Here is a 20,000-nt window from a genome sequence, read left to right on the forward strand (position 1 = left end):
GCTCCTTGGAATGACTTATGTTTTGTCAAGAAATCCCCGCAGTAGTTCAATAGAGTACATACAATACAACTGTATGTGATGTTGGAAAGAGTGGCTTCCCAAAACCTGTACTTAAGTGGCTTCTAGGTATGTCATGGGTATCACCAGGTCCAGAGTCCATTACCAAGGGCCTCTCAGGTAAGTTATGGTACTCATCTGATGGAGTAAAGTGAAATACTACCACAGGCGATGGGATAAAGAAGTAATGGCACTCTTCAATACAGTTGTATTGACTGCCTTGTAGCCTAGGCATTCCAAGGCACATTCACAGCTTTAGTACAGATGTTCCTCCATGAATTGTAGGCCCACAGGTGAAACACACAAATATAACAGTCATGCAGCTTTGCAATCTCTTGCTTGATACTAGCAGTGGTCCAAGGCAGCAATGAATTGATATTGTGTTGCAAAAGAGCAAATTTGCCTAAATATAGCAGTTTGACCATCAGTCTGTCCTGAGACTGAAGTCTGTGTAAGTGGATCGACTGAATACACAACCTGCTTAGATATTCCTTCTGTTTGTGCTCTCAATACAGGTGATTTCACTAATTACCTCATCAACCTGGCTTAAGTGGTAATTAGGCTCAGCTGGTTCATTATATTGGCTGGGGCAAATGTGTCACGCGGTTTGTCCACCTCTGTTTTAAGACAATGGCAGACCTAGATTCAAAAGCTACAATCCAGTGCCACAGATTTCAAATTACCTGGTTTTACCTGTCCAATTGCCCTAACTGGAAAGGTAAAACTAGGTATGTCATTTGGAATATGTGGCACTGGACTTCAGCTTTGGAATCCAGGTTGCCCATCACCATCGCCATTATTTTGTATTTTCATGGGCCTGGTGGACCCGGTAGAATTCATCTAAATTTCAACATATTTTACACTGAGCAATTTTAATGTGCATAGAACATTTTTATCACACAGCCGAGACAATATGTTTTCATTGGGTAGATTTATGCAGCAAAATGTCCATTTCTATTCCAAGATTCTGACTATCACCATTATTTTCTATTTTCATGGGGCTGGTGGCCCCGGTAGACTTCATCCAAATTTCAAAATATTTTACACAGTGTGTTTTTACTGGGTGTAGAACATTTTCACTATAGGGCCAAGGCGATATCTTTTCATAGGGGGCAACTGATGCACCCTAACGCACGCACACCAGCAAACACACGCAAGCACGCACACACTGCCTGCCCAACAGTTTGTCCCCCTTCTGAATTCTCCTCAGTTCTCTCTCTCTCTCAATTTCTCTCTTATTTTGTCTTTGTTGCTTTTGTATTCTTTTGAAGTCTTTTGTATTTGTTTTCTCTCTGTATGTCTGTCTGTCTCTCTCTCTCTCTCTCTCTCTCTCTCTCTCTCTCTCTCTCTCTCTCTCTCTCTCTCTCTCTCTCTCTCTCTCTCTGTCCAGTTCACCTCTACATTTCTGTTACTGTTTGTAAATGTCCCCAAGCACAGTTTGTACCTCTGTGCTACAACTTGTATCCTGCTTCTCCATTCTCTCTGTCTCTCACACACCTCCTCTCTGTATCTTTCTTTCTTTTTCGTTCGGTCTTTCTTTCTTTATCTCTGACCTCTGTTTTCTCTCGTCTGATGTCTACAGTGCATTAGCCAGGCTTTTGTGTTGTTATTTGTGGGGGCTAGATGTGTGTACATCTGATCTTTCAGTCCGGGTTAAATGCCCTGGCTAGCCTCTCCTCCCCCTCTCTGCTCTCAGCTCTGCAAGTACCATTGTTGCCCTTGGTTTGATTTTTCAAGCTGCAGTTTTCTCCTCTATTTGAGTTATCATTTCTGAACAGTTTGTGTTTTGATATATCCTGAAAATGTGCCAGTACTTAAAAATGTGCTAATACAGGCAGTGAGACTGGTTTCAGTCGGCCAAAATGGCGTTAGGAGCGGTCCTAGCAGTAAGGCCGATTGAGTTGCACATTTCACGGGAAGAGATTACTTCTCTGTCGGTCATCCAACAGCCATTCAAACTGTTGCAAACACACACATTACATTACGCATAGAAAATCACCTTTGTGTACACGCCAGAGCTTGATATTTACTTTTTTTGCTCTCCGGCCAATGTGGCTGATGAACAGTTGATCCACAATTATGATAAGCCATACCAAAGAATTAGAGCTAAAGTGTCAGCCAAGATTGGAATTGGTACTAGTCACAGACAGGTTTTACCAGCATTTAGCCGGTTGGCTGGCAGGTGCCAGTGTCAAGTCCTGGTACACACACACACACACACACACACACACACACACACACACACACACACACACACACACACACACACACACACACACACACACACACACACACACACACACACACACACACACACACACACACACAATGAAAGCCAAGCCTAGTAGAAAGGAATGTGTATGGAAATGAGAGGTGATGTCAGAATGCGTGCCGAATGCTCAATACACCCCCCCAACCCAAACCCCCAGTCTAACCCCCTACTAAATGATTTGAAAACACCCATTGGCCCAACTCCCACTGTCTTATATTGCGCCCCCCACCTCGGCACTCCCCCCAGGTTATGGCCTCTTCCGCTCCCTGTATAGAAAGTGTGTGTGTGTGTGTGTGTGTGTGTGTGTGTGTGTGTGTGTGTGTGTGTGTGTGTGTGTGTGTGTGTGTGTGTGTGTGTGTGTGTGTGTGTGTGTGTGTGTGTGTGTGTGTGTGTGTGTGTGTGTGTGTGTGTGTGTGTGTCTGCTCTGTGTGTGTGTGTGTGTGTCTGCTCTGTGTGTGTGTGTGTGTGTCTGCTCTGTCTGTGTGTGTGTGTGCGTGCGTGTGTCTGCTCTGTGTGTGTGCGTGCGTGTGTCTGCTCTGTGTGCGTGCGTGCGTGTGTCTGCTCTGTGTGTGTGTGTGTGTGTCTGCTCTGTCTGTGTGTGTGTGCGTGCGTGTGTCTGCTCTGTGTGCGTGTGTGCGTGCGTGTGTCTGCTCTGTGTGCGTGTGTGCGTGCGTGTGTCTTTGCATGCCTGTGTGTGTGAGTGTGTAGAGGCAGAGGAGGAACGAGGGGAGAGTAGAGCCAAGGAAGGGGTGTTAAGTATTCAGCCTGTGTTCAGCAGCCTTTCCTGGGGATCCAATGACAGGAGAGTGTGGTGAATGACTGGGTGTGCAGCTAGCAGGGATTCCCATGTACTGCTTGCCAGATCTCTAGGGATGCACGATACAACTTTTTTGAATACAGATACATATACGAGCACATTAGTGTCTTAACTTGCCGATGCCAAGTACTGATACCGATAGTTTTACACCCAACGTACAATGAAAATGAATGCACAGCCTTGTTTTTTCCACCTGTGGTATTTGTTTTATTGTCCATTTCCATGTAGATTGATATGTTAGTAAATATAGTAGGCTGCGTTTTTTTCCCCATGCTGCTTTCAAGTCAATGGAATGTCATGAGATGTTGCGGTGTTGTTCCGTTCAATAGCAGTATCAGCGTCTGGTATAGGCAAGTGTTTGACGAGTATGAGTATAATGAGAAAGTATCGGGACCCATACTGATACTACTATCGGTATGGCTGGATCCCTACAGATTGCATCCCATGCTGTGTCCAGATACCCATCTTACGCCCCCATCCCAGCCTCAGTCTCAGCCTCTCAGCCAAGCCCACATCCGAAAGCCCATTGTGGGAGCTGTGCAGGCCTTAAGCCCGCCTGGGTGCTCTGTTACAACAAGGGATCAATATTCCCATTCTGAAGAGGACTCTTATGGATGAGGGAGAGAGTGATGCTCTCTAATAAAAATCCCTCCGGAAGTCGGCTCCTTTTCTGTGCAGTTTGTTATGTTGCCCTCGAATTTCATACACATGTTTTTTCCATATCTGTGTAATGTTTGAAGCATTAGTCTACAGTGCTTGTAAGCTATTGTGCTTTAAATAACACTGCAATGCACAGCACCGTAATGTTTGCAGGTTACACAGACACTTTTTATTTGTTTAGTTTAATTTATTGCTTTTAATAGGTATGAATGCCCTTGAGTTTTACGTCTGGCCTTCACATGGGCAGCAGTAAAAGAGTTTCTTTGTTCACTTGTTTTCTTACTGTGTACACATATGAATGTGAAATTTGGGTCTGAAAGAACATAATGTCCTACAGGGTATGTAAAAGTATTTCTGAGAGAGTTTCTGATTATAAATTATATTGTGTACGGTACAGGATGTTCATACACGCCTCAGTCTCTCAAAGTCAGTTCTCTTGCATCCTCTATCTAATTAGCTGTGTGCAGTTGTTTGTTTTGATGTGTGTGCGTGCGTGCGTGCGTGTGTGCGTGCGCGTGTTCGTGTATTGGTTTGTGTGTGCATGTGTGTTGGTATGTGCACATAACTGAATGCCTGTTTGTGCCTGCATGTGTTAATGTGTGTGTGTTTGTGTGTGCATGCCTGTGTGTGTCTATGCCTGTGTGTGTGGTATCCTGTGAGCGCAAGGTGAATTGGCATGCGGCTCGCGTTTCAAAGCATCCAAGTGATGTGGGAGTAAAATGCTGCCCATGCGAATAATCTGAAAGCCGACACCTCCCACCTAGCCTCTCAGCCCACTTGCGTCACATCACATCCCTACCTCCCTCCTCCCTCCCGTCCCCTCTGTCCCCCCTTCACTTTGCTGTCCAGTAGTAAACAGGCCTGGAACACACAACATACAGTACAAACATGTACTGCATACACACACGCATATATACAGTCACAACGATGTGGGCATGCTTGTACATGCACAGGCCTGGGATACAGCATGCAAACGAAACCCATAGGCTATATGAACTCACCAGTGGCGGAGCAATTGCAGACAGGGCCCCAGGGCAAGATACTGATAGGGTCCCCCATATGGCCTGTCAAGGTCACAATAGGGCCCCCCCCACCACCAATGCAGAAGGGTCCTGGGCTTCCCGGCAAATGCCCTGCTTTACCCTCTCTACTACTTCCACAGCAGCTACAAATGGAAGTAGTAGAGGTAGAGTAGGGTCTGGCTTCTCAGGCGAGTTTATCAGCGTGTGTGTGTGTGTGTGCTTTGTGTATTTGTTGTAAGAGTGATCTTGTTTGGATCCCATGAAGTGTTGGGGTGATCTTGGGGTGGGTCTGAGGGTCCATTGCTGGCGTGATGCACTATAATGATGATGAGTAATCCCACTTTGATCTGGATAGATTGACGCAGCACCACAGATTTTAAAAAGTGAAAGTGAAAGCCCATTGGGAAACTCCAACTCCCATTGTCATTGTGACACAGCACTCCACAGCACACAAGTGAACACTGCACACTGCACACAACGAAATTGCATGTATGCCTCACCCGTGCAAGGGGGCAGCCCTCAGTGGCGCCCCATGGGGAGCAGTGCGGTGGGACGGTACCATGCTCAGGGTACCTCAGTCATGGAGGAGGATGGGGGAGCACTGGTTGATTACTCCCCCCACCAACCTGGCGGGTCGGGAGTCGAACCGGCAACCTCTGGGATGCAAGTCTGACGCCCTAACCGCTCACCCATGACTTTTCTCATAGCATCTCCTTTTTTCTCCCCCTCTCTCTTTCTCTCTTCTTTCTCTCTTCCTCTTCTCTCTTTCACCTTCATCTCTCGCTCTCAGGTTGTGCACTCTCACGTTAAAGAAGCTGGTTGTGATGAGGGAGTTGGATAAGGAGCTCATTTCTGTCGTTATCGCCGTCAAGATCCAGGTGAACAAACACAAGCACACACACACACACACACACACACACACACACACACACACACACACACAAACACACACACACACACACACACACACACACACACACACACACACACACACACACACACACACACACACACACACACACACACACACACACACACACACACACACACACACACACACACACACACACAAACACCGACACATTCTCTTTCTCCTTCACACACCCTCTCTCTACCTTTATACCATCTCGTGTCTCTTAGTCATATAAACTTACTGATATTCATTCAGAACAGATTCTCAGGCTAATTAATGGAAACTCTTTAAACCATGTACACAAATGTATAAACAATTGAGGCACATCCCGTCCCATGTCATGTCCACGTACAAATATTTGGGTTCTCTGTGACCACGATCTCACTGTAAGCCACAAACGGGGAAGAATTGGCCTCATCTTGTCGTCTTGTGAATTTGAACACAGCAGTCAGTGTAGGCATTGTGCACTTTCAGAATGTACAGTAACCACTTCTCTTTCCACCATGCCAGATAACATCAAGCTGGAACTAACGCACGACCACCTGATTTTTTGTGTTTTTTTGTGGGGGTTTTTTCCACTTCCTCTTAACAGAGGTGGTGTAGTAGAGCACATATGTGCACACATTTTACATCTCCTTTACCAAGTGAATGGAAGTATTCATATCCGTGGATGAAGGATTGACCTGGAACTAGATTAGACAGCTAGAGTGAGTGATTGTTGGTGTTTGATTGGTTGATTCATGGTATAGCGCCGGTATATTAATCAAATGAGTAGAGTGTGATCGCAACATAATAAACTACTATTAAATGTCAAATACAAAAAGAAAAGGTCTAAGAAGCAGTGTGGCCTGTGGTGTGGTACCCTACAGTACAGACCCACGCTTTGGAGACCAATGCCTTTTGAAACCGGATCCTGTATCTCATTATCAGGCTCTGCAGATCTCTCATTAAAATGAACAAGCTGGGGATGAGCTGTCATGCCGCAGCAAGAGAGACTAGCTAGCCAGAGGCTGTGTTGGTGTGCCTGTGACCCCCAGGCTAATTGAGTCGATTATTTTGTCTGATGAAAACCCTGGCGGGTTGAAATGGTGCCATTGCCATTTTGAATGGACTGAACTACGGTGTATTGAAGCAGAGCCAGTGCAAAGTACCCAGACGCTGTTCTCCCTATAGTAGCTCTGTTTTGAGCTAATTTTGTCCTGTCTCCTGGGTGATGGGTGTACGCATATGTTATTACTCCATTTCATAACAGGAACTTGTAATTACTAAGTTATTTCTCTTTTTTCACTTTGTGAATGGAGCTCTACAGAATGTCTGAATGCGCTTTGGCATCTCAAGGCAGCGACCGCACCTCTCGCAACCCCAGACTGGCAGACAGATTAAATAATAAATGTTAATGTTATTGACATGCCGATGTACTGGCAACAGGCTGCTATGGGTGGTGGTGATGGTGGGTGGAAGACGTCAGGAGGCGCAATGGCATCTAATACCCATAAATAATCAGTTATTGTTGGTTGATATGTTGCAATGAATATGCTTGTTAGATAGTCCACTAAAAACAAACAAACCAACAAAATACAATAGTGGCACTGGCTGTTACGTCGCCCTGACCTGTGCTTCTGCTGAAACATCACTGACCCTAGCCAGCTTGCATCAGACCCAACGCTAGCTGGCAGGGGCAGCTGAAGTGGCGCATCACAATAATGCACCGCACCATGAATGGGCATGCATGCTCATGGACACATACCAGGCCCCGTTCGAGTCTGGCCTTGGTCATTAGTTACCAAACCCTACCCGGTCTCTCTCTCCCAGTCTTCCTGTCATGATTTTCACTGTACTATCCACAATAAAGACAGAAAGCCTGTAAAGATGTTGTTTAAAAAAAGAAAGAAGCATTAATGTCATTAAAGAACAATCTGCTGGAATCAGGTTGGCATGCTGGTGATGATGACTCCCTGCCGGGTGCCCCAAGTTTGGGTGGGTGAGGGTGGCTCTTGGTGTACCAGCCTGAGACTCATAAAGTGCAGTTTTTTTTCCTGATGAAGATTGGTATGAAAGCTTTCCATTGTTTTTGTGAGTTGGCAGAACTGTTTGGGACCGTCTTCAGTTTTGGAGTGCTACTTTTGTGTTACCCGTGGTGACGATACAATAATGGGGGAGGTGTGTCTGCATGTGGTTTGGCAATGTTTATTTATTTATTTATTTATTTTTAAAAAGGCTTTTGCGTCTTTATTTCTTATAGGACAGTGGCGAGTATGACAGGAAGAGAGTGGGAGAGAGATGGGGCAGGCCTGGCAAAAGACCCAGGCTGGTCTCAAACCTTGTTGATCCCTATGGGAATGCAAGCCCATATGTAGGGGGCTTAGCGCACTGCACCACAGTGCCCCCATTGGCAATGTTTTATAGCACAGCACCATTTTATTTTGATCTGAAAAGTCAAAGGAAAAGAAACACATTGTAATAATGATAATAAAATGATAACGATAATAAAACTCAAAAATAAACGTTGCAAATGCTGCATTTTATTGCAAAGTCAATGTGGTGTGGCACCTCTAATCAGTATCTGTAGCTTTCACACCGACACACCTGATAGACAGTTGATTTGGGACTCGTCATCACACATCATCCCTCAGCTTGCAGGTGCATCACAGTGGGACACACATCAATTTAACAGAGAGTTTTAGCCATTTATTTTGGTGCAAACACCAGACTAAACTAAACTCAATTTTGACAAAATATGTAATTACTACACTTTGCCTTTGTACAGCAGTATTGATCCTAAGCTGAAAAATTAAAGAAGCATTAATGAAATGAAAGAACAATGACATGACCCTGGCTGTCATTTGAGGGGGTGGTAGTGTAGTTTAGCCTGCAGCAGCAACTAATTTAGCATGTGGGTGGGTAAGGGTTATCAAATTAATTAATGCCACATATGCTGAATATTGTCTCTGAGTTGGTGTGCCTTTGACCCAGGGCTAATTGAGTGGAGGATTTTTTTTGCTGATGAAGATGCTGGTGGATTTAAGTGTTCCCATTGCGGTGTTTGAACTGAATGGCCTTTTTTTAAATCACCAATTTGACACTGTATCTTTTTTTAATGTGCTTTCATTTATTTTTCATTTGTTTCGATTTGCAGATTATGTCCATTGTGCACATACAGCCTTGGACAGTTAAAGGGATATGCCACTATTTTGGGGCTTAATACAGTTAAAATGGCTGGCCAGGGTTTATATAGGTGGTAAAGTGTCATATTTTTCATGTAAGCCATTGTTTTGTTTGAAGACAAGTTAAAAGAGGGAATATGTCGCTACGCTAGTGAAAGTCAATGGATCCGTGTAGTATGTAGCAATGCTACATGGATGCATTGACTTTCACTACACCGCATTCCACATTATTACGCAACTGACATTTTTCGCTGTTTCCCCAAATAATCAATACAAATGACAGTCGTCATAATTTTCAAGTCATCAGCCATTAGAGTACAATTAAAACGTTTTTGAATGAACCTTCCAATGATAACGGTATTTTTTTAAATAATAAAAAACTTAAAATGCTCTGTTCCACATTATTACGCAAAATAGTTTTGTAGTGTTCAAATACAAATTTCTTTCTTTGTTTCCCATTTACATCAAAACAGTTGGAATTTGGTACCTTCTAAATTACATTTCAATGTTCAATACTTGATGATAAACTCTTTGTCTTAGTAACTGGAATGCTGCATTTAACATTGAAGTCAATGGCAGGGCATTGCATGGGAGTTATGAAAGCCCAGATATCCTTGATGCTTTGCTCTCAGCTGTTTTTGTTTGTTTGGTCTGGTGACCCACACTTCACTCTTCAATATACCTGTAGATTTCCATGCCACGTTTAGGTGCTTTGGTGGTATCGACATTTTAACTCACCAAACATAAAACCCCATTGAAAATGAATGGGATGTTATGTCTGGTGAGTTAGAATGTCATCATCTCCAAAGCACCTAAACGTGGCATGGAAATCTATGGGTATATTGAAGAGTGAAGTGTGGGTCACCCGACCAAACAAATAAAAACAGCTGAGAGCAAAGCATCAAGGATATCTGGGCTTCCAGAACTCCCATGCAATGCCCTGCCATTGACTTCAATGTTAAATGCAGCATTCCAGTTACAGCTTATAACAAAGTTTTGAACATTGAAATGTATTGAAGGTACCAAATGCCAACTGTTTTGGTGTAGATGGGGGAAAAAAAAGAAAGAAATTTGGATTACAACACTACAAAACTGTTTTGTGTAATTAATTGGAACAAAGCATTTTGGTCATTTTAAGTTTTTTATTATTTTAAAAAATACTGTTATCATTGGAAAATTCATTCAAAAACGTTTAAATTGTACTCTAATGGCTGATGACTTGAAAAATATGACGACTGTAATTTGTATTGATTATTTGGGAAAACTGCAAAAAATGTCATTTGCGTAATAATGTGGAATGCGGTGCAGCTTAGCGACATACTCCCTCTTTTAACTTGTCTTAAAGCAAGACAACGCTTCACATGAAAAATAAGACACTTTACCACATTTATAAACCCCTGCCAACGATGTTAACTGTATTAAGCCCCAAAATAGTGGCATATCCCTTTAAGTGGTAACATCACCAGTATAGCCTGGCGTGTAGTAGACTGTGTGTGGTCAGGTGTATGTGCCGTTCGTACGCCGCACCACACCGCAGCACCTCTGGTGATTCATTCTGTGTGTAAATTGGTTCACTATAATGCCCAGACTGCAACAGTCCGTGCTACACTACTCTACACTAACTGGCTGGTTGCCTGGCAGGCTGCTGGGTGGGTGGGTGATGGCGGATGGCTTTGGTGTGCGTATGACCCCGGGCTAATTGAGTGGATGATTTCCTCCTCTGGATGGCTGCCAGGTGGCCTGAGAGAGAGAGAGATAGGGAGAGAATGGGAGACTCAGAGAGAGAGGGAGAGAAAGAGAGAGAGAGTGATGGTGGTAAGCAGAGAGAGAGAGAGTAAGAGTAAGAGAGAGAGAGAGAGAGTAAGAGAGAGAATGAAAGAGTGAAAGAGAGTGAGAGAGAGAGATGGCGGGAGGGAGAGCGTGAGAGAAATTAGAAAAAATCTTTAGCGCTTCTGAGCTTAAGCATGGAGTAAGAGATAGATAGATAGATAGGTAGATAGATAGATAGATAGATAGATAGATAGATAGATAGATAGATAGATAGATAGATAGATAGATAGATCACAAAATGAAGAGAGGGGGGCAGTGAGAGACATAATCAGAGAGAGAGAGAGAGACAGAGAGAGAGAGAGACAAAGAGAGTGATAGACATAATCAGATAGAGGGAGAGAGAGAGAGAGATCTCACGGGAGACCACTGCTGCTCAGGAGAGGATATAGCAGCCCAGTTTTTCAAACAAAGTACACTCGGCTGGAAAAAAAGCGTTCTTGGTGTTGTTAAAACTCATTGTACTATTTTTTTTGTTGAAAGCCAAAAGTACATTGTTAAAAATAGGAGGTTTGAGAGCACCTGAGCACCTGATTTTTCTACCCCTTTTGGTTCTCATACCGTACATCCACTTGCGTCCAAGCTAAGCATTTTTGTTCATCAGAGTGCTGGAACTTCAGTTGTGACCTTTGCCACCACAAAGGTCACCCACTTGTCTCTCGCTCTCCATTTTTTCCCCTATGCAAGATAGATGTCCTCCCATAGCCCTGATTGAGAACACAGGGGAATGTTATATAGTTATATAGTAACTCCCTCTACATCGCTGTCCTCTAACTCTGCAGTGACTGATGATAGGAAGGGTGCATTGACGTCAGCAATGCTGACGCTGTTTACACTGTTTATTTTACCCCTGATTACTTGAATAGAGTGTATTACTATTATCGGATCTCAATATGGTGTGAATATGGAAAGGATAGTGCGCTCTGCTGAGCGCTGTATTCGTCAACCTCTGCCTGCCATGAAATACATATACACAAAGAGAGTGCTATCTAGGGCCCATAACATTCTTAAAGACCAGTCACACCTAGGATATGGACTATTTTAAAAAAACTGAGATCTGGAAGGCGACTGTGCTGTCACAGAGCTAGAACTGAGAGACTGAGAAAGAGCTTTTTTCCTCATGCCATTTGCTTACTGAATTCCTCCTAATTACTTTGAACACACACACACACACACACACACACACACACACACACACACACACACACACACACACACACACACACACACACACACACACACACACACACACACACACACACACACACACACACACACACACACCTTTTATTTTTATTTTTATTTTATTTCTTCTTCACCCTTCTTCTGCACACTTGTTTTGCACCGGCCATGCATTTCATTACAAGTGACACGAAAGTGTCTCTATGTACATGACAAATAAATATCCTTGAATCCTTGAATATGATTCAGTGTGGCAAGGGGCTCACGATTCGATGCACATTGCAGTACGATCACGATTCATTTTAAACTTTAAAAATAATAATAGTGATTTGAAACTTGCAAGCACGATCACATCATATCATGTGGTTGTTTTCTGGACTGAAGGGTAACAGAACTTTGAAAGGACACCTAATGATGCTGCCTCCTTGCATTGCGATACAGCATCATGACTCTGCGTGACACGATTACTACGATACAATACAATACAATATTGTTACAGCCCTAGTGTGTTCTGATGTCCACTGTCACATACGGGTAAAGTATAGACAACTAACACCCTAGAGTGCCACCATAACTCTGTGAAGACCATTCATCCATGCCATTTTATTCAAAGGAGCTTGGTTTTTTGATCTGTTGGTTTTGTTTGTATGATTGAATACGTTTCACCTTCATGAATATATTTCAGGCTTTATCAGTTCTGCTGTGAGGTTAGGAAACCAGTTGTTATGCTTCTGCAGGTGGATCTGGAGAGTGCCCTGTACCACCGCGACTGGCTAGGTAGCAGGTGGGAGTATGATGGCACTCCACTGTCAGCGTGTTGTATTGTTAGGTGTTATATAGTGCGTTGTATGTTATGTGGCAGCTTCTGTGAATGTCAAGAGCAAATTTGAACGAAATTAATCGTGAGGTGTTGTAGGTGTTTGGATGTCATGATTTGCGGGTGAGTGGTCCTGATGAACAGGCTGGCAGAGGGAGGAGACCGGCAGGCACTCATACACGATTACCGTCACTGTGACTAAAATTATCTGATACTGTTATTTCAAGTGTCATTCTACTACGGTATCTTTTAGATCAAAGTTTTCAGATGCTTTCTGTGAACGATTTTCCGCATTTACTGTTATGTTTCCATTTAATAAAATGTTACATACCGATTTTTTCCCTAAAGCTTTAACATTTGTTTTATCCTTTATTCTTTTGCTATTTGTGAAACACATTGACCTGAACTGCCTTTGTCTAGACCAGTACATTTGTCTTGACTTGGCATGTCTGTCTAATCACTTTCTCAGAAGCACTGACATACACCCCCAATTAAGCACAGCACGAGGCCATTAGCATTTGAATATGAATATGGCATATGCATATTTCATTCATTATCTCTGCACCCGTCTCCCTCTCTCCCCCTCTCTCTCTCTCTCTCTCTCTCTGCCATTTTTCTTTCATCACTCATCTTCTCTTTTCTTTTTTTGTCACTCTTCTCTCAACATGATCTCCAAAAATTCCGTGCTCCTGGACACGGATGTTAAGGGCACAAAATCCGTGTCCAGGAGCACGGATTTTGCCAAAATTCCGTGCTCCTGGACACGGAATTGTTTTCCGTGTTCCTGGACACGGAATTGTTTTCCGTGATGGACACAGAGAAGTGCTCTCTCTATAGGCTACTCCCACAGCTCTATGTTTCCACAGTCTTGTGTTTTCTCAAGATTTTTCTAATTTCAAATATTTTTTCTCAAAAAAACATTTCCTACTCACAGGTTAGGGTTAGGGATTGTTTTGGTCTGGGCACAGCTACTTTTCTTTCATTCATTATATGAATTTGATAGCCTAGCAACCAACTGGAAAAGGTATTTCTCAATATGTCTTTAATGACAGGTTAAGGTTAGGGAATGTTTTGGTCAGGGCACAACTGAAAGCTATAGCATTATTTTGTTTAGGATTAGCATTTGGAGTTACACAGTGCTGTGGTAATAGCCTATAGAAAGCACTTCCGTGTGCTCGTCACGGAAAACAATTCTGTGTCCAGTAGCACGGAAAACAATTCCGTGTCCAGGAGCACGGAATTTTGGCAAAATCCGTGCTCCTGGACACGGATTTCGTGTCCTTACCATCCGTGTCCAGGAGCACGGAATTTTTGGAGATCAGGCTGCTTCTCTACCTATCTCCCACTCTTCTCTATCTATCTATCTATCTATCTATCTATCTATCTATCTATCTATCTATCTATCTATCTATCTATCTATCTATCTATCTATCTATCTATCTATCTATCTATCTATCTATCTATCTATCTATCTATCTTCCTTATAATCTCTTCTCTCTCTCCCATCCTTTTTCTCCTCTCTTTCTTCTTCTTCTTCTGTCCTCCGTCTCCAGGGCTCCAAGCGTATCCTGCGCTCTCATGAGATAGTGCTGCCCCCTACTGCCTCTTTAGAGACGGACTTGGCACTCACCTTCTCGCTGCAGGTAACCGGGGAAACAGCCGGGGCCAGGGTTTATTATGGGGGCCACAGCACAGCACTTAAATTATCATCAGTCAGAGGAGAGCACGCACGCACGCACGCACGCACGCACGCACGCACGCACACCATGGACAGATTTCCATCAATCAGAGGATCTCTCTCTCTCTCTCTCTCTCTCTCTCTCTCTCTCTCTCTCTCTCTCTCTCTCTCTCTCTCTCTCTCTCTCTCTCTCTCTCTCTCTCTCTCTCTGTTGCACACACACACACACATAAAGAGAGAGTGAAACAGAGAGAGTACACACACACACACACACGCACACACGCACACACGCACACACAGATAGAGACACAGATTTCCATTAGTCATGGGAGATCCTATCTAACTGATTCAAGTCTGCATTTTTAATGAGCACTTTCATCAGGGATCAGGCCTCAGGCCAGCAGCCCAGTAATCACTGTGACTGCTCCGATCAAATCTCCTCATGTTCTGCACTGTTCCGCCGTGTGTGTGTGTGTGCATGCGTGCGTGCGTGCGTGTGTATTTCTGTGTACGTGCGTGTGTGTCTGTGTCTATATTGTCTATCTAGTACCCCCACTTCTTGAAGCGAGAGGGCAACAAACTGCAGATCATGCTACAGAGGAGGAAACGCTACAAGAACCGAACCATCCTGGGATACAAAACCCTCGCCGTGGGAAACATAGACATGGCAGAGGTACACACACACACTCACTGACGGAAGTGCAGACTTGTTGCTGTAATATTAGTGTGTGTTTTATCGTCTGTGTACTAGGTGAAGGGCAAAGGTTGGCCTCAGGGTTTTCTAACACTTGCTAGTCATAACAGAGTAGCGGAAGTGTCTTTGCTCTTGTGCTTAGATATAAGGACGCACAGACGCGCACGCACGCACACAGACACGCACGCACACAGACACGCACACAGACACGCACGCATGCACACAGACACGCACGCACACAGACATGCACGCACACAGACATGCACGCACACAGACACGCACGCACACACAGACGCACACGCGCACACACAGACGCACATGCACACACACGCGCGCACTCACGCACACACGCACACACACACACACACACGCACACACATGCACAGACACGCACTCGCACACGCACTCGCCCACACATACACACCAGTCTCTTCCACTCAAATTAGTGCAAGTATTTGGTTTGCTGTCTTGCACATTCAATATTACCTCCTGCAGACTCGTGTAAAAGAAGCAAGAAAATCTGCACACTGTTACTGCTCACCGATTTATTTAACACAACGTTTCGACCTCAGGCGGTCTTCGTCAGGTGTATAGGTGAGCAGACTCCCCCTCTGTTCCACAATCCCTTTATGATCCCAGAGTCACTGTCGTCATCGTCTAGCTGGGATTGGGTTTAAATGAATGAATCATTATCATTCAAATATGAATATCAAGAGCTACATGTACACACACTATATGTACCTTTATTAACTCTACTAAATCCTTATTACCTCAGGCTGTCTTTTCAGCCTCATCTTCTTTCCTTCTCCCTCTCTCTCGTTTGCTTGGTGCTTTCTCACCATCTCTGTCGCTCATTCTTATTCTCTATCTCTCTCATTCTCATTCTCATTCTCTATCTCTCTCATTCTTCCTCTCTCTCTCCCTCTCCCTCTCTCTCTCTCTCTCTCTCTCTCTCTCTCTCTCTCTCTCTCTCTCTCTCTCTCTCTCTCTCTCTCTCTCTCTCTCATTGTGTAATGGTTATTCTTTTGCTCTCTCTTTCTCGGTCCTGATATCTCTCTCTGTCTCTCTCTCCATCTCTCTCTGCCTCTCTCTTCCCCCCTTTGGGCTTTACCACCTCTCAGATAGAGATATATTTCACATTACAGGTTCCTACAGGCTTTTTACAGCAGCAATGTGGAATCAAATTGACAATTTCCTGCCCGACTCCACTTCTCCTCTCCTTCCTGTCCTTCTCCATCCCTCTCTCTCTCGATCCCTCTCTTCCTCAGCTCCTGCAGGCTTGTCTATCGTAGTCCAGCTCACATAATGGAGAGATAATGGAGGGAGAGAGTGAATGATGAAACGTTTGGGTAGCGGTGGAAAGGAAGAGAGGGAGGAGGAGGAGGAGAACAGAGAGGGAGCGGGGGAGAGAGGGAGAGGAGCAGAGATAGAGAGCAAGATGGGGAGTGGAGGAGAGTGAAGTGGGGGCGGAAGAGAGGGAGAAAGAGGAAAGATTGTGAAAAGAAGGATGAGGAGAGAGCGAGGGAGAGGGAGAGAGATGGAAATGTAGTTAGTGATGATCCTGGTGGTTCTCTGGGTCTGCGCTCTGTGCCTGGCCACCACAGACTATTAAAAAGGCCCTTAATCTCTGATCTTTTAATTTTTTGTTCCCCTCTCACGGATGGAACTCTCATTATTATGTCTCCATCACTCTCTCCTCTCCTCTCCTCTCCTCTCCTCTCCTCTCCTCTCCTCATCTCTCCTCACTCTCCTCTACTCCTCCATCCTCTCCTCTCTTCTCCTCTCCTCTCCTCTCCTCTCCTCTCCTCTCCTCATCTCTCCTCTCCTCTCCTTTCCTCTCTCCTCTCCTCTCCTCATCTCTCCTCACATCTCCTCTCCTCCTCTCTCCTCTCCTCTCCTCTCCTTTCTCCTCTCCTCTCCTCTCTCCTCTCCTCTCCTCTACTTTCTCCTCTCCTCTCCTCTCCTCTCCTCTCCTCTCCTCTCCTCTCCTATCCTCTCCTCATCTCTCCTCTCCTCTCCTCATCTCTCCTCAGATCTCCTCTCCTTTCTCCTCTCCTCTCCTCTCTTCTCTCCTCTCCTCATCTCTCCTCACATCTCCTCTCCTCCTCTCTCCTCTCTTCTCTCCTCTCCTCTCCTTTCTCCTCTCCTCTCCTCTCCTCTCCTCAATGTCTCCTCGATGTCTCCTCTACTTTCTGTCATTCTCTTTTTCTGTCCGTCCGTCTTTCTGTCTCATTACCCTCATCTCTATCCATTGTCATCAAACAGCAAAGCGCAAACTTGCAGATGTGATCCCCGTGCAGTAATCAGAAGGAGCTGATGGTCAAGTCTTTAACAGTCTCTCTCTCTTCCCCCTGCCTCCCTCCACTTATCTCTCTCCTCCTACCCCCCAGATCCTCCAGCAGGCCTAGGAGAGGGGGCCAGGTGTGGAGTAACCAGAAGGAGATAATAGCAACGTTTTTAACTGTTTCTCTAACTCTCTCTCTCTCTCTCTCTCTCTCTCTCTCTCTCTCTCTCTCTCTCTCTCTCTCTCTCTCTCTCTCTCTTTTCCCCCTCTCCTCCATTCATCGCTCCCTCTACCCCAGGTCCTCCAGCATCCTCATGAGGGGGGCCAGGTGTTGTCTCTGTCAGGTAACCAGAAGGAGTTGGCTGGGAAGGTGGCCGAGATCTTCATCTTCTCGCTCTCCAGCCAGCCCATCGACCACGAGGACGCCACGCTCACCTCCGGGACTAAGATCAAGTGCTCAGGTAGGAGAGGGAGAGGGACAGAGGGAGAGGGAGGGAGAGAGGGAGGGAGTCTCGCCTAAGAGCATCAAGTGTGTGTGTGTGCCTCATCTGTGGTATCAAGTCCCCAGGTGTATGCGTCAGTGTGTGTGTGTGCACATCAGCTGTATGTATTTTGTGTGTAGGTGTGTGTGTGTGTATTTTGTGTGCTTGTGGATGTGCGTGACTAAGTCCCCCAGCTGTGTGCGTGTGTGTTTGACTGTGCCTCAGATGTGTTTCTGTATTGCGTGTGTGTGTCTTAGGAAATTGACGAGTCAGGAAAATGGAATGTGTGTATGTACTGATGGTTGTTTCAGAAACTATGGAGTCATTTCACAACTAATAGTAGACCATATAAATGCAAATTGGGATTGGATGCGTGTGTATCATTTCAACACATTTTACTCTCTATCTATTTCTCTATTACTTTCTTCCTACCTCTTGTCTGTCTGTCTGTCTGCCTCTCTCTCTCTAAATACAAGATATTGTGGAGGCCTCCACGGTGTATTATGCCAAAGCTCTGGTGAAAAGGCTGATCAATTTAGTCTCTGAATCCCTTTGCAATGGCGTGGTCATCTCAGCACAGCTAAAATCATTACTAGCTAATTGGTCTGCAGGGACGTCCCCGTGACAAATCGAGACGCGCTTTTAGATGACCCCAAATGGGCTTAATAATACTATGATGACTTTTATGTCCTGTCATGATGAATGCTGTGAGGATTTTAATTTCCCTTGTTTGTTATGCTATTTTAATATCTTACAATGACTCCAATAGGCCCAATGTGATTTATAGTAAATGTCTTGCAGTATAATCCAGTGTTTCCCAACCTTTTTTGTCTCGCGTACCCCCTAAGCCTCTTAGTTGTGCCATGAGTACCCCCTAATTCATGTTCTATATCGCTTTCTTTGTCCTGATGTGACCGCTCCATACATTTGTTACAATAATGCAATTTTTCCAAGTACCCCCTGCAGTGTGCTCGCGTACCCCAAGTGGTACACGTACCCCTGGTTGGGAAACACTGGTATAATCAGTGACATACTTCAGCGTACCATAATGAGATTAATAAAGTTTTATTGTTATGTCTTGTAATGATTGATTAGCATGTGATAGTAATGTCATAGAACTTGTTTGATGGGATACTGTTATGTGTGCGTGTGTTCGTGTGTGTGTGTGTGTGTGTTTGTGTGCGTGTGCGTGTGCGTGTGCGTGTGCGTGTGCGTGTGCGTGTGTGTGTACCGGTGTGCGTGTGTGTGTGTGTGTGTTTAGATAATTACTCTGAGGAAGAGTATGAGAGCTTCTCCTCAGAACAGGAGGCCAGCGATGACGCAGTCCAGGGTCAGGTAAGAAGTGTGTGTGTGTGTGTGTGTTTGTTTGTTTGTTTGTTTGTTTGTTTGTTTGTTTGTGTGTATCTGTATCTGTCAGAGTCTGTGCTTGCCTATTTGCATTTGTGCACATTTACTAATGTGAATGTTGTGGGTGGGATATGGGTTATAAGGACTTTGATAAAAGTGTAATACTGTATTATAACTTTTATTGTAATATTATATCATAGTAGGGTAACTTTAAATATTATTATAATATTTTTATAATATTATATCATAGTAGGGTAACTTTAAAGTTTAAAATACTGTAATATGCCATGCATAATTTTTGAAATGATAAAAATACATGTTAAAAAAAACTGATGTGTATGGTACGTGTGCATGTTGTTATTCTTGTCAGGATCTGGAGGATGATGAGTATGACGTGAGGAAACCCAAGAAGCAGAGGAGGTCCATAGTCAGAACGGCATCCATAACCAGAGTAAGACATAGCACTCACACACACTTGCATACATAAACAGAAATTAATGAATACAGATTAATAAAACATAGTTGGACATAAATAGAAACACTAACAATGTTGCCATTCCATGCATTTTACCAGAGTAAGCCTAATTCTGCGGTCACACCGCCGGCGTTGAAGAAGCTAAAACGCTGCTGACTCCTGTCTGGAAAGCACAGGTCAGGGGCGTTGAACGAGGCAAAAGATTCAACCTGAAGCGTTCGACCAAGAATCTCGACCAATCGAAGCTCGTGTTTAGAAAAATGTGAACATTCCATTGGCTGCCGCCTGCCGCCGCCGAGCTCATTACAT

The 20,000-nt window shown here is 44.4% G+C and overlaps 1 protein-coding gene across 5 annotated transcripts in view; it reads left to right on the top strand.

The window, feature by feature from the left end:
• Positions 1–20,000, top strand: part of pacs2 (phosphofurin acidic cluster sorting protein 2) — a 115,724-nt gene that overhangs the window by 69,303 nt on the left and 26,421 nt on the right. For all 5 annotated transcript variants that reach the window (XM_063184368.1, XM_063184370.1, XM_063184372.1 and 2 more), the window contains exons 2-7: positions 5,619–5,706; positions 14,285–14,374; positions 14,957–15,082; positions 17,686–17,848; positions 19,131–19,204; positions 19,587–19,667. In XM_063184368.1, the coding sequence (XP_063040438.1) occupies positions 5,619–5,706; positions 14,285–14,374; positions 14,957–15,082; positions 17,686–17,848; positions 19,131–19,204; positions 19,587–19,667 (622 nt within the window). The remainder of the gene's footprint in view (positions 1–5,618; positions 5,707–14,284; positions 14,375–14,956; positions 15,083–17,685; positions 17,849–19,130; positions 19,205–19,586; positions 19,668–20,000) is intronic.

Source organism: Engraulis encrasicolus, chromosome 19 (assembly GCF_034702125.1).
Source record: "Engraulis encrasicolus isolate BLACKSEA-1 chromosome 19, IST_EnEncr_1.0, whole genome shotgun sequence".
Lineage (NCBI taxonomy): Eukaryota > Metazoa > Chordata > Actinopteri > Clupeiformes > Engraulidae > Engraulis > Engraulis encrasicolus.